The sequence below is a fragment of the Sus scrofa genome, chromosome 9 (assembly GCF_000003025.6).
Source record: "Sus scrofa isolate TJ Tabasco breed Duroc chromosome 9, Sscrofa11.1, whole genome shotgun sequence".
Classification (NCBI taxonomy): domain Eukaryota; kingdom Metazoa; phylum Chordata; class Mammalia; order Artiodactyla; family Suidae; genus Sus; species Sus scrofa.
Window position 1 is genome coordinate 32,809,155 of NC_010451.4, and position 13,946 is coordinate 32,823,100.

The 13,946-nt window shown below is 40.9% G+C and overlaps 1 protein-coding gene and 1 long non-coding RNA gene across 2 annotated transcripts in view; one reads left to right on the forward strand and one right to left on the reverse strand.

Moving 5' to 3' along the window:
* On the reverse strand, window positions 365–2,478 carry LOC102157672. Its single transcript, XR_002335614.1, has 2 exons — window positions 1,358–2,478; window positions 365–745 (listed from the first exon to the last, which is right to left on the reverse strand). It is a non-coding gene; the product is annotated as an uncharacterized LOC102157672 (long non-coding RNA).
* YAP1 (Yes associated protein 1) overlaps window positions 2,475–13,946 on the forward strand; it is a 113,298-nt gene continuing 101,826 nt past the window's right edge. The window contains 3 exon segments of the mRNA XM_021062706.1: window positions 2,475–2,613; window positions 2,616–2,797; window positions 5,591–5,841. Of these exon segments, the coding sequence (XP_020918365.1) occupies window positions 2,475–2,613; window positions 2,616–2,797; window positions 5,591–5,841 (572 nt within the window).

Here is a 13,946-nt window from a genome sequence, read left to right on the forward strand (position 1 = left end):
ACCCTAAACCCTTTAATTATAGTGTTCATGGTAATAAATACTCTAGTAAAGGGACAGCTTCCATTATAATCCCAGGTTTTCAGTCACTGTGGCTCTTAAAGTTTTGTTTTTTTTTTTACTTCCGGTTGAAAATTTTAATGCATAGTTTCTGCCCAAAGCCTTTGTCTGTGTGAATTAATTATTGGATGTGAGAGGAAGGGGTTAATTACTGGATGTGAGTGGTCCCTGGGGGTCACTGCCGCAAAGGAGAGGCCATGCCACTACCTGTGAAGAAACCCATGAACATGAGACAACACAGATAGCTGACATTTATGCAGATCTCAACACAAAAGCCAAAAACTGGGCCAAGTGCTTACTCTATGTCCATTGACTCATTTTATTGTCTGAACTTATGAAGTAGGTGTCATTATCCATGATCTTGATATTAAAGAAATAAAAGAATAGGAAAAAACTTGTCCAGTGTCACAGTGCTAGTAAATGATGGAACTGGGATCTGAAAAATCTCTGTAACTCCAGAACCTATACATTCGTGGTTAAATATACTTGACATTTGGGGATGGGGTAAGGGATAAATATAAGCAGCAGTCATGGGCATCATGGAGGTAGATCCCTTTCTTCAGTCAAAACTGGGTCCAGAGTAGTTGATTAGAATACTGCCTTAAAATCTTGAGGGTCTGAAGTCTTTTTCCCCGGCAACATCAAGTGATGAAGATCCTTCCTCAGAATTATCCAGGGCATGTCCTGGCTGGAGGAAGAGATAATTATTATTATTGTTATTTTGCTCAGGGGACCTTTTCTTGCTTAATTCTATTTATACATCTGTTTGACTAGCATTGCAGACAAAATCATTAAAACAGGAAGCTAGTTTTCTTCAGAATTAACTAGTGGATTTAAAATCAGAATGTTGCATAACCCTTAGAATATTCTAAAAACATTGGATTGCTTAAATGGACACATAGTAAGGTGTGTGAACTATATCTCAGTAAAGTGGCTTTTTAAAAAATCAGAATGTATGAATTTAAAAAGTCTCATTGCTTCTGAGTGATTTCAAATGGACTCCTTGCATTTATAACTGCCACAAGGAGAACCAGGTGCGTGGGGTGAGCTTCTCACCTGTTCATTTCTTACTGCTTACCGAGTCCGTGCTTGTGCCAGGCACAGGGATAACAAAGAGGTAGGCGCCTATCCCTTGGAGGATGAATGACAGGTACACAGATGACCGCTTATAACCCAAATTAAGCTTTTTTTTTTTTTTTTTTTTTTTTTGCGTTGAGGTTTTCATAACTCTGCTGCAAGTTTGAGCACTAAAAAAAGTTTTCACTTTTTAAACAGGCAATTTTTTTGTTTAGTAAATTACCTTGTCACAGATCTGGTCTTCGAGCTTCAAATTACAGTAATCGTTTACTCCATTCAAGTGTGTTTTGCATATTAATAAGTTAAAAAAATCAAGTCGTTAAAAAAAAGGACCCTTATTAAAATCAGTGTCTGTTACAGGTACCATTGTGCTCCAATCTAGTCCTGAGGCTTTGAGCCCATACTGACACTCGAGTTGGTCAAGTAGAGCTAACGCGGGGAGGGTTTAAGTGGATTTACACGTCCTCTCTAGACTTCTCTCGGCCTTAGCTGTTTCGCATCTAGGAAGCCTTTCAACCTTTCCCGGGGACTGGCGGGGAACGGGCCGCGCCGGGCGGGAGGACTTCCTGCGGCCAAGGGCGGCCGCGTTCCCCGCAGAGACCAAACTCCAACCCAGTCTAGACCCAACATTCGTCGTCGGGCCAGCCGCCCTCCTGGTGCGGATCCCCAGGCACGCTCCCGGCCCCGGCCCGAAGCCCGGTAGAGTCCAGGCCGGCGGGCGGGCTAGTCACGTGCGGCCGGGAGGGGCGTTGGAGGCCCAGAGTCTGCAGGAATGTAGTTAACTTGCTGGGGAAAGTTTCCCTCCGCGGCCGGCCACAGATTCGGTGCGGGCGGGCGCGCAGAGGAAGGAAGAGCCGCGAGGAGGCGGAGCCGCGCGCGGCTCGGGCGGGCGGTTCTCTCAACTTTAGTTTTGGCGTCCGAGGCAAGTTTCTGTCTCAGTCGGGCGCAGCCGCCGCCGGGGAAAAGAAAGGGAGGAAGGAAGGAACACGAAAAGGAAATAAGAGAGAAAGGGGGAGGGGAAAGGCAACTAGCTGTCCGGCATCCGTCAGGGGAGTGAAGGAAAAAAGTTCTCGGGCGCTGCAGGTTCGGGTCTCTGGCAGCCCCTCCCGAGGCTCAGCCGCCGGACCAGTGGAGCCCGGGCGCAGGGCGGGGGCAGAGGCGCCGGGGCGGGGGATGCGGGGCCGCGGCGCAGCCCCCCGGCCCTGAGAGCGAGGCGAACGCCGCTCCCGCCGCTGGCCCACTGCCCTTGCCGCTTCTCCCCTCTCGACCCGTCGAGCCGGGGCGCCCGGGTGGAGCCGTTGCCCGCCTAGTCTGGGTGCGCGTCGGGGGAGGCAGAAACCATGGATCCCGGGCAGCAGCAGCCGCCGCCTCAACCAGCCCCCCAGGGCCAAGGGCAGCCGCCTGCGCAGCCCCCCCAGGGGCAGGGCCCGCCGTCCGGGCCGGGGCAGCCGGCACCCCCGGGGTCCCAAGCGGCGACGCAGGCCCCCCCGCCGGACACCAGATCGTGCACGTTCGGGGGGACTCGGAGACCGACCTGGAGGCGCTTTTCAACGCCGTCATGAACCCCAAGACGGCCAACGTGCCCCAGACCGTGCCCATGAGGCTCCGGAAGCTGCCTGACTCCTTCTTCAAGCCACCGGAGCCCAAATCCCACTCCCGACAGGTAACCTCGCCGCCCCTCACCCCACTTCCCCGTCGGCGGGCCCCAAGCCCGGGGGCGCTCGGGAGCGGCGGCCGCCAGTCCTAGCCGGCGGTGGGGGGGTTCCGGGAGCGCTAGCGGTGGCGGGACGGGGGCTCGCGGAGAGCCAGAGGGACCGGAGACGCCCGCCCGGCCGCGGCTCCCCACTTCTCCCAGAGTCCGGGGCCGAGATTTGTTTTTCCCCTCGGAGTTTCTCTGCGGTTGCTGCCCCGGGGGGCGTGCTTTTCCCTTTCCTTTCTTTCTTTCTTCCTGGGGTTCCCGGGAGGTTGGCGGGAGTGGCGGGGGAGGTGGGGAGGAAGGAAGGGGGTGGGGAGAGTCGGCCCGGGCCACGGTGGGCTTGCACAATGCGCGCGCCTCCGCGCGCTCCGCACCTTCGCTCCCGCCGCCGCCGCCGCCGCCGCCGCGGGCCCGGGAAGGGGGAGGGGGGCCTCTGGCATCTGTGTGTGGGTGAGCTGCCAGCGGCGGCCGAGTTTGTGAAGTTGAGCCCTGGGCCCCCTTTCCTTCGGGGCCTCTCGGTCCACTTCAGTCTCCTGGGGAGTCAAATAATTGTTCTCTTGTTTTCCAGTGTTGATTAGGGGTGGGGGTTGAACCAGTCCATTTAGTTTCTCGCTCTTTCTCCCCCTCCCCCTCCCGAAAGCATTTATTTTCCTCGCGGCCCCGGCGCTTTCTGAATACAGGATCCAGACTTTCCTGGAAGTTGTTTATGGAGTTAGTGCTTTCACCCCTGCCCTTCCCTTGCGCCTTGGAACTCAGGCAGCCTCACTCTTATCAAACCTAGTAGGTTCACGTGTTGGCTTCCCAATTGCAGACTATTATTTACAGTCTGCTGAAATGCTTTTAAATTAGCCACATCTGCACGTTGCGCAGGACCTGAGTTGTGCTTACAGTGCCTAGGTTTTAACACAAGCCTTTGATAATGCACTGCAGGTTGACTCATAGGCCGAGTCCTGCCTGGTTCAACTGTGATTAGAAGTTAATGTTTGGGAAGCGATGACTAATTCGAGGCTCGCCATTGCTTTGTAATTCTCACTGAGGATATGAACATGGCTGTTCCACATACACAGCATTCGATAATTTTGACAACTTGATCTAACATTGAAGTGAAACTATTATTGAAAGTGTTAACATTCTGAACGGTCCCAGTAGATTTGTTTAGTGTAGGTTTTTCTTTCTTTCCTTCCTTACTTTTTTTTTTTCTTTAAAGAGAACTTGCTTCAGGATAAACTTCAGCATAAGAACTTTGCCCAAAAGTTAATTGGTTTTCCAAATACTGCAGTGTAGTTAGTCCACTCGGCTGTAACTTGAGTGGAAAGAACAGTTATCGCCCCCACTCCCTTCGCCCCTCCTATTTGCAGGCCTGTGGTACGTTCTCTTGCCGCAGACCAAGGGGTTTTGGAACTTAGAAAAACTGCCTTAACCTGCTGGCAAAAACTTGGGTTAAGGAGTCGGGAGGAAAAAACAATTTAGGTGCTTGCCCTAAATACTTCAATTTGAAAGGTGTAGACTAAGGTATGCTTTTTTCTCTTATCCCTGGAAATGAGCTTCTGGACTCATGGGCAAAAATGGATGTTGGCATTGCACCTCACAGTCTAGTTACAGCTATGCTGCTAGTTACTTAATATGTTTTGAGAGTATAATACTCAGAGGAGATTGTATTCCGAATTTTGTGGTGTCTATAAGCCAAAAAGACGTGCAGCTGAAAAGTGTACTTATTCTTCATGTAAATAATTGCACAAGAATAATAGCGGTTTATAGATTCATTCTGTTTATAATCCCCTGTAGTTTTTTTTGTTTTAATGAGTTTTTTTAATCGTGTTGTGCATCTATAAGTTTGACTTTTATTTCTACTAATAATTTCTGATTCAAATTTATTCTGATTGGAAACTCAGAATGTACATGATTTAACATCAAGGCATAAATGCCTCTGCTGATTGCTTCCAGTCTATATCACTCTAAGAAATTTTAACTTTTGGTAATCAAGCCCTAACTCTAATCAAGGAATTTAAATAGCTATACTAACTTATGAATAGTACAAATGTGGATTGTAAATACTATTGCCCACAAATTATTGGATATAAATTCATTCATGTCCTCATTTTTTCATCATGAAAATAAGCTCTTTTACAAGTGAGAAAATTTGAGGCTCAGAGAATCAGATACTCAGTGTCACACTAGCCAGCTTGGATAGAACCCTGATCTTTGGAGTCTTGAGTGCAGAATTTTTTCTGCTGTTACACAGCTGTAAATAATGTAAGCATGCAAATTAAGTGATGTTACAGTTGAATTCTTGACGTCTTTATCATTTAGATATATATATATAAATGGTTAGGTATTCATTCATTAGGTGGCTTTTAAGAACATATGGATGGTTTTGGATCTTTTGTATTCGTTAAAAGTTATGTTAATTTTGGTGGTTGCTTTATTGATGACATTTGTCCGTAATGGGGGTAAAAAATGACTACCATCATATGTTTAGGGCTTGGCTTGGGAAAAATATTACTTAAAACCTAGTTTAAAGCGTAGTTATATCCCTTGGGTTTTGTTTATACCCAGAACATTTTAGAATTTGGAAAAGCACTCATACTGTCTTGGCCTTTACATAAGCAAAGTATCCATCTGCAAATCTATATACCTCTTTGTCAAATACTAAATGCTGAAATTTGTCTTTGGTATTTAGAGTTTCACTGCAACCAAATATCTAAGGAATTTAAAGTGAAAACAATTTTTAAGAAATTTTCATTTTAATATTCCTAATAGGCCAGTACTGATGCAGGCACTGCAGGGGCCCTGACTCCACAGCATGTTCGAGCTCATTCCTCTCCAGCTTCCCTGCAGCTGGGAGCCATATCTCCTGGGACACTGACCCCCACTGGAGTAGTCTCTGGCCCAGCAGCTACGCCCACTGCTCAACACCTTCGACAGTCTTCTTTTGAGATACCTGATGATGTACCTCTGCCAGCGGGCTGGGAGATGGCCAAAACATCTTCTGGTCAGAGATACTTCTTAAAGTAAGTGAAAATAATGATGGGTGATGGTTTTCTGAGGGGAAAAAAAAAAAACCTATTTTGGAAAACATAGGTGGTACCAAAATATAAAATGTCATTTGCTTTTATATTTTACTTAATATTTACATCAAACTCAGTTATGTCTTCTGTAACTTTTTTTTCAGTTTAATAAGACCTAAATACCTTTTTTGGATAATAGTTTAAAAGCTTTATTGATGCCTCGTTCATAGCCTTTTAATAATCTTTTGTGCCAACTTTGGATATATGTTTCAAACCTATTAATTAACTTAGCTCATAAGGAAAGAATCCCATGAAAAATTTCTAATTGTGAGAATTATGGGTTTGGTATAGTTATATGAAATATGTATGGCACTACTTTATAAACAAACATTTTACTGGCAGAAGGAACTATAAGTGGGACTTACCTAGGAATTTAATTTTATAGTATTTTAGGTTGTAAAACAACAAGCCATTTACCTGCAGTTTGATGTGACTTATCAGTTTGTTTTTCCCCAAAAATGTAATGAGAAGTATGAGTTTTCAGGCTTGTTGTCCAGTAGTTCTTTGGCAGACTCCTTTCAAGTTAACAGATCTTGAAAACAGAATCCCTCTTCTCTGAGAAAACAGAAACAAGGCTATTGGGTTATTTGTTTTCATCAGCTTTATTTTTTGGGTATTTAACAAGATGGCAAAATTTCATTAAAGCTAAAAGGATCAAAATAGAATTTTGTTCCCTCTCACTGTGAAACTATAGGTAAGACCTTAATATTTTTATTTGGCTTGTTTGATTAAGTATATACAAAAAGTTTTCTAGAAGTAATTATAGACCAAAGTTGATGTTTTCAAAGAGTTGCTTACTTAGTACTATTTGATCATGTTGAGATAATAAAGTAAAAAACAATCCAGGTTTTGATTGAGATCTGTCTTGACATTCTATTACTAAGGCAAATGTAACCTTCATTGATTAGATTAGATAATAAATTGGTGATACAGTTCTTTTGTGTGTCTTAGTATTTTATATTGATTGTCTTTCAGGGCAGATTTTTTCTTTGCAGTGTAAGATCCAGTTTTGTGACAAGCTTATTTAGTAGGAGAGAAGAGGAAAAAGTCTGATCTTGAAAAGTTTCTATAGTTTTTTGCCTTCTTTCCTGCAACTTTTTTCTTTTTAAAATTCATTTTCTGGTATCCTGGTATCCATTTCAAAGGGTCAGGTTTCAACCAGAACAATAAAGGGCCTGAGACTGGAAAGTACACACAAGTCTGGCAAACTCATCTGCATGAGCAAGATCATTTGTTCTCAAGCAGACATCCAGAGTAAATGATTGAAAGAGCTTCTAGCTGTGAGGGATGTGTCTTGAAGGGAAAAGGAGTGGAAACAAACCAGGTTGTTAGGAAAAAGAAAGGCTGTACTTTTTTGAACCTCTCCCTGCTGGGTCACATGCTGACCTGGGGAGATTTTTAAACAGCTTAATAGCCGGCTTGCCTCTCTTCTTTGGTTGATGTTATAGCTAAAAGTATGTGATTAAAGAGCAACATTTATGCTTCTCTCTTAGTCTTTTGTATTTTGTAATACTGCTTCTAGGTGACATCTGTCTACATTTTCATTATTTTGAATGATCATTTTGTTTTGACCTGAAATAATTTATTCTTAAAAGTTTCTAGTGGTTCTTCCTTGGAGAAGTTTCTCTCAAAGATGGATTAATGAAGGGTACACACAACCCCCCCCCCCCCCCCCCGACTCCAGATACTCTGCTCCAGTGGGCCTGTAGCAAAGGTAAAAGAGGACAAAATGATATGAAAATCATGCCATATGAGTAGTGGTTTCAGGAGTGGAGAAGCTTACCTGGAAAAGAAAAAACTGGGAAGAAGAGAGATATAAACATGATTATTCTTAAAGATTTTTGAGGGACAACACATGGAAGTAAAATTAGGTTTATTAGCTGATAAGAACCATGAAGATTTTTTGACTCCAAGGAATAATTTTCTCAAATCAGACCTTCAGAAATAGAAGGGTTTTTCCTGATAGATGGATCTCAGTAAAAGCAGACAAAGTCATGGAATAGTTGGTACCTGTCAGGAACTGTAGAGAGGGCCCCTGTGCATTTAATGTGGAGGATGGATGTGGGCTTATAAAACTTCATAATATTCTAAGGGATCTGCTTTATGAGCAGTGTGCAGTTTGGAGGAAAATTATGAAAAGATTAGTTCACATCCAGTTGTTAGCCATTTCCATGATGTGTGACATGTGTGTTGTCATAAAGAATTTATTTTTGTGTACTGCACAGGTGAATGAGATTAGCATTGGTCCTGACTATGAATCAAAGAAGATGATGATAAATGAAGCATGTGGAGCCAAGTTGTTATCATCAGGGTCCATTTTGTTCTAGTTTTCATATTTTAAAGTCAGGCTTTCCTTGCGGTCAGTACTTAACATATTTTCTTCATGTGTCTAAAGAAGGTGCTTATTATTAGCTAGATGTAGAATGAAGATTTAAATTAGTTGGTGATTTTACAAGCATTTCAACAATGAAAGGTGTGTCTTACAATATACACTTTTTTAGATACTTGTTGGAACTGACTTTTAAGTTACAAAGTACATAATATATTGAGATTTATAATTGGCATAAAGAAACCTGACCATAAGTAGTCCAAACATGCAAACTTGATTGAAAACTTAGAAAAGTTGACTGTGGAAACAACTGATTGTTTTTCTTGTGATGATTAATGAATGAGTTTGAAGTCAGTTGGCCCATCCTATAGTTTCAAGGCAGTACAACTACTAAAGGATTATAGGCAGGCAATTATTGAAATTTTTAAAGCTCTGCCTCCATCAGTGAGATTTTCAGAAGAAGATTTGTAGCCTAGGTTGGCAAGTGATAAGGTGGCAGTGTAGTACTAGCTACGACACATGTTCAGGCTCTGGTATGATTGTGGGGGTATTTTTTAAAAGTCTGTATATTGGGTATAACATTTCTTCTGTTGAGTTTGCTATTTAAAACTAATTTCATAATACATTATGTATTGAGCTTTATTTTAAAAGAATTATTTTATTGCTCTGAGAATTATTGCCTTCTTCATCTGTCTTATAGTTTTCCTACAGGAAATAGTTCTTCAAGTAGTTGGTCGACAACTTCCTATTTCTTTATAGACTGCTGAATAACTTCCTGAATTAGTATTCTGTAATATCTCTGGTTACAAGGAGTGTTCTTACTTCTTAGGTTTATTTTATTGACTCCGATGCCTTGTAACTATTACCACATACAAAGAACTTCTTGTGTAAAATGTACCACATAGGACCTTATAATTTAAGAACTCTCATCCAGTGATTTTAAAAGTGTGTAGATTTGCATTGTTTTAATGATCTAATTTTTAAAAGGGCATTTTGTTTCATTTCTGTTACCATTTTTGGAATAACTGGTCTCAGTGTTTTTAGTCCTTGAAGATTCAAGGTTTCTTGTGGCTGTGATTTTATTAAAAGTTAGGTTGAGTATCTTGATCCACAGTTTAAAAAGGCATTTTTTCCAGAGATTTTCAACATTCTACAGCATATAACTTAGTCAGTATTCCAACATTAAGTGAACTTGCCTTACAGATGTTATTAATTGCTATAAATGATTTGATTCTTTTTTTGGGGGGGGCCACATATCTTGTTTCAGAAGTGAAAGCTCCACTGCCTTAATTAAAGCTTCTTCAGACATGTATCAGTTAAAGGAGAGGAATTAAACTGTTTCTTCTTATAATAATTTGATCTTGTTTCTTCTCCCAAACACTTGCCCAGTAAAAGACTCTGAACACATACAGTGTATATTGTTACCATAATAGAGTAGATGTTTTTAAAAGGAATGGTTTCATAGAGAGTAAGGCTATATTTTGTTCTTGGTTTCTTCCTATATCAAGTGTAGCCCAAATGATTTCTCTTTAAAAATGAAAAGCTTATGATATTGCCCTTAACTGTTGGTTAAACTGCAACCCCCCAAAAAAAACTGAAAAAAAAAAAAAAAAAAAAAAACCCCAAAAACCCAATTCGTAAATTGTTGAAATTGCAATCAGAAAATATTTGCCTAATATAACATTGTCAGTTATACTTAAGTTTTAAAAGTGAATGTTGTTAATTGCAACAAACTCAATTAGCTGAAAGATGGTAGGCAAATTATCTTTAAAAAATGTTTCTCCACCAAAGCCTCATGGTTACTATTAAGAAAAAGGCCTGGAGGATATTTGAATAGTTAAAAGTTTAAAACCAAAGTATTTACCTAACAGAGAGTTTCCATTGTGACTCAGTGGTGACGAACCCGACTTAGTGTCCGTGAGGACACAGGTTCTATCCCTGGCCTTGCCCAGTGGCTTAAAGATCCGTGAGCTGTGGTGTAGGCCAGCAGCTACAGCTCCAATTAGATCCCCAGCTTGGGAACATATGTCATGGATGTAGCCCTAAAAAGACAATAAATAAATAAAATTAAAATATAAAAAAATCCAAAATATTTCCCTAACTGAGGGAAGGGCCATGCCTAAGTTTGTCTTGCTGATTGAGGCTGAGTAGAGAGAGAAGATTAAAGAATGCCCTCAGCTCTCTGAAAAAAATGCTTGCTTGTGCTCAGTGGGTGGGCACTCCACTCTGGGAAGAAGAATGGCCTGCAGTGCCACAGTGATTTAGGCAGAAAAATGCCGGTGAAACTGTTGAATATGGTGGCAGGGAAAAAAAAAAAAAAAAAAAAGAAACAGTTGGAAGATAGTGGATGTGACGGTAAATAGAAGATACAGATTAGTTTATTCCTTGGAAAAACAATGAGTTTTTTAGTGCGAACTCTAGAAAGGCATTTAGTTAACAAACTAAATGCTTAATTGCAACAAACTCAATTAGCTGAAAGGTGGTAGGCATATTATCTTTAAAAAATAGTGTTCAAGAAATAGTTCTCCCCCAAAGCCTCATGGTTTCTATTAAGAAAAAAGCCTAGGTAGTAATTGAATAGTTGAAACTTAAAAAAGTTTTTGAAACCCTGAGATCAGTTCTCATTAGTAATGTAGAGAAATAAGTTTTACTTTAGAGTTGGAGAAATAACGTAAATTAGCATTCTAAAATAGTAATGTTAGCATGACCATAAACTGCATTTACCTTAGGCCTTTGGGAAGAGGTAAACTCTAAACCTGACCTTTTAGTTATCAAAATAAGTAGTGAAGTTGAAGCTTAGTGCAAATCAAAGTGAAGTCATTTTAAAAATCAGTTGTAAAGATTTAGGATTATTCAAACTTAATTTGCTCCCTTCAGTAATAGCATAATTTAGCCATTAATTATGGCTTGAGAGTTTAATAGTAGTGGAGTAGCATTCTATAAAGGAGGGTCTTAAAGAGCTGTATGGTTCTTTATGGTTACTAAGTGGTGGCAGTTTTTACAAAAAACGGCTTCTAAACTCTAGGAACTTCAAGACGTGAAGGGGACATTGTTTTTATCGAAGAGGAATTGTTTCATGGTTCTGGTTGCTCCTGTACTGTAGTACTAAGTTTCCTGGGAATAAGTACTGCCACCATGGAAGCACTTTTATTTGCGTAGGGCCTGACCCCTCCTAAAAGTAAACACGTTTGGGATAAATCACAGTGTGTTGTTTTTGTTTTTTTTTTTTCCTTCCTTTTACTATTTTATACAAGAAAAAGTGGTCAGTGGTTTAATTCTTATTTCGCTTTTAGTATGAGAAGAATCATAGTCTTCAACACATCAAATGATAAGATGTTCCTCTGAATAATGTTGGAAATTACCAAAATGCAAATAGGGGTATCTATTAAAAATATTGCCATTTTCTTCCACCAGATGTTTTCAGTGCTTTATTTGTGGTTAGTCCTATTACTTACCTGTTTTCACTTCAGTGTGCTTCTTTTTCTCTTCACCTGCCAGGTAATGTTAGTCAATAGACATCAAATTTTTTAGCTGGGTCTTGATTGGAGGGCAGTGAGGGTACATTTTGTTAAAAGCGCCTTCCTCTTGAAATTGCTTACTTAATGTTAGGAAATTTTTGTTTAAAAAGGTTTAAAGTAAGTTTGACCAATAAATATACTTTTAGAGAATGTCATTTTTGATACATGCATGAAAACTTATAATAGACTAGTTGATCTGGACTTGAGCACAGTGGCTTTCTTCGTTCAGAGTGCTACTTCGTGCTTTTACACAATGAATGTGGATTTAGGAGTTTGTTTGAAATTTAACTTTTTTGTATCATAAAGCGACTGACTGTAATATGAAGCAGGGTTTGGTGAAGCAACTAAACCCTATCATCTAGGAAGTGGGGATAAGAGGTGGATTTTTCTTCTTTTTTGTACAAGCATGAATGTGAGGTTCTTTTGTTTTATGTTTATAAAATTATCCTTCCTTCATTTCTTCCCCCGTGTATCTGATTTTGCAGATTTTTGAATGAGGTGTATGCTTTTTATTATAAAAATAACGCATGTTCATTAGAAAGAATTGGAAAATTCAAAAAAGGAGAAAGTATGGGAGGAGGCACCTAGATTCTGCAAAGGAGAGAGATGTTTGAAGATACTTGTTTTTATTATAGTCCCATCTATAAACACCTATTTTGAAATTTAATTTTTAGGGGAATAACATGTACGTAGATTTAGAAAATCCCTTAGTGCTATAAGGGTTATAAAGAAAAAAAGCAGTTCTGACCCCCTTTTCTTTCTTTCGCACTCATTCGTTCATTCATTCGTTCGTTCATTCTTTTTATGGCTGAACTGGTGCCATATGGAGGTTCCAGGCTGGGGGTCAAATCAGAACTGCAGCTGCGGGCCTCCACCACAGCCACAGCAACGCAGGATCCAAGCTTGCGTCTGAGATGTACACCACAGCTCATGGCAATGCTGGATCCTTCACCCACTTATCTAGGCCAGGGATTGAACCTTCGTCCTCGTGGATCCTGATTGGGTTCATTAACTGCTGAGCCATGAAGGGAACTCCCTGACCCCCTTTTCTTTATCTCCAGCTTGCATTCTCCAGAGGTAAAAACACTTCCAGTGCCTTTGAGATTTCCTCCCTCCCCTTATAAAAATTCCGCTGCGCTACTACTTTAAAAATTTTCTGCATCCCCTAAAATCAAAATTTTAGGATCCTAAATTTACTAAATCCTAAAATTTTAGGATTTAATCCCTAAATTAAAATTTCCTTAATCTTTCCAGTGTAATTACTGTAACTTTTTTGTTAAGTATTCTTACATTGTTATGACTCTTTAGGGTTTGCCTGCAGCTGAACTGTAAAATATGATTTTCTGAACAACTTTGGTATTTTCTTGGAACTGTTAATTACTTTGTTTTTTCATTTGTAATTGTGTTGCTTTTTTGGCCCCTTGGAGACATCCCTGAGTCCTTTGTCTTCCTGCTCTGGGCTAGATTGGTTACTCTCAGCTTGCTTCAGAGTTGTCTGTCACTGGGAGTTGTCTGTCACTGGGACTTCCCTTCAGTCTGATCTTGGCAAGTCCTTGCATTACTCTTTTTGGTTGGATACCCTATTTATTGCTTTTCTCTTTCTTGATTTGTGCACTCTCAGAGTTGGCTCATCCCTCAGGAGTTTGTTGAGAAAAAGGGTGCATGATTGGTAACTGCATTGAGATTTTTAGGTCTAAAAATATCTTTATCTGTAGGCATTTGATGGCAGTTCTATTTTAGAATTCAAGATTGAGTTATTTTCCCTTGGAGGTTTTTTGTTTGTGTTTTTTTTTTTTTTTTTCTTTTGCTTTTTAGGGCGGCATGCATGGCATATGGAGGTTCCCAGGCTACGGGTCCAATCAGAGTTGTAGCCTCCAGTCTGTGCCATAGCCACAGTAACTGGGGATCCGAGCTGCATCTGAGACCTAAACCACAGCTCACACATCGCTGGGTCCCCCACCCACTGAGTTAGGCCAGGGTTTGAACCCGAGTCCTCATGGATACTAGTGGGATTTGTTTCCACTGAGCCAGAACAGGAACTCCTTCCCTTGGAGTTTTGAAGGCAATGCTCCATTTTATTCTAGCCTCTTTTTTTTTTTTTTTTTGGCTGCCCTTGTGGCATATGGAAGTTTCCTGGCCAGTAATCCAACTTGTGCCTCAGCAGCAATCTGAGCCACTGCAGAGACAATGCCAGATCCTTA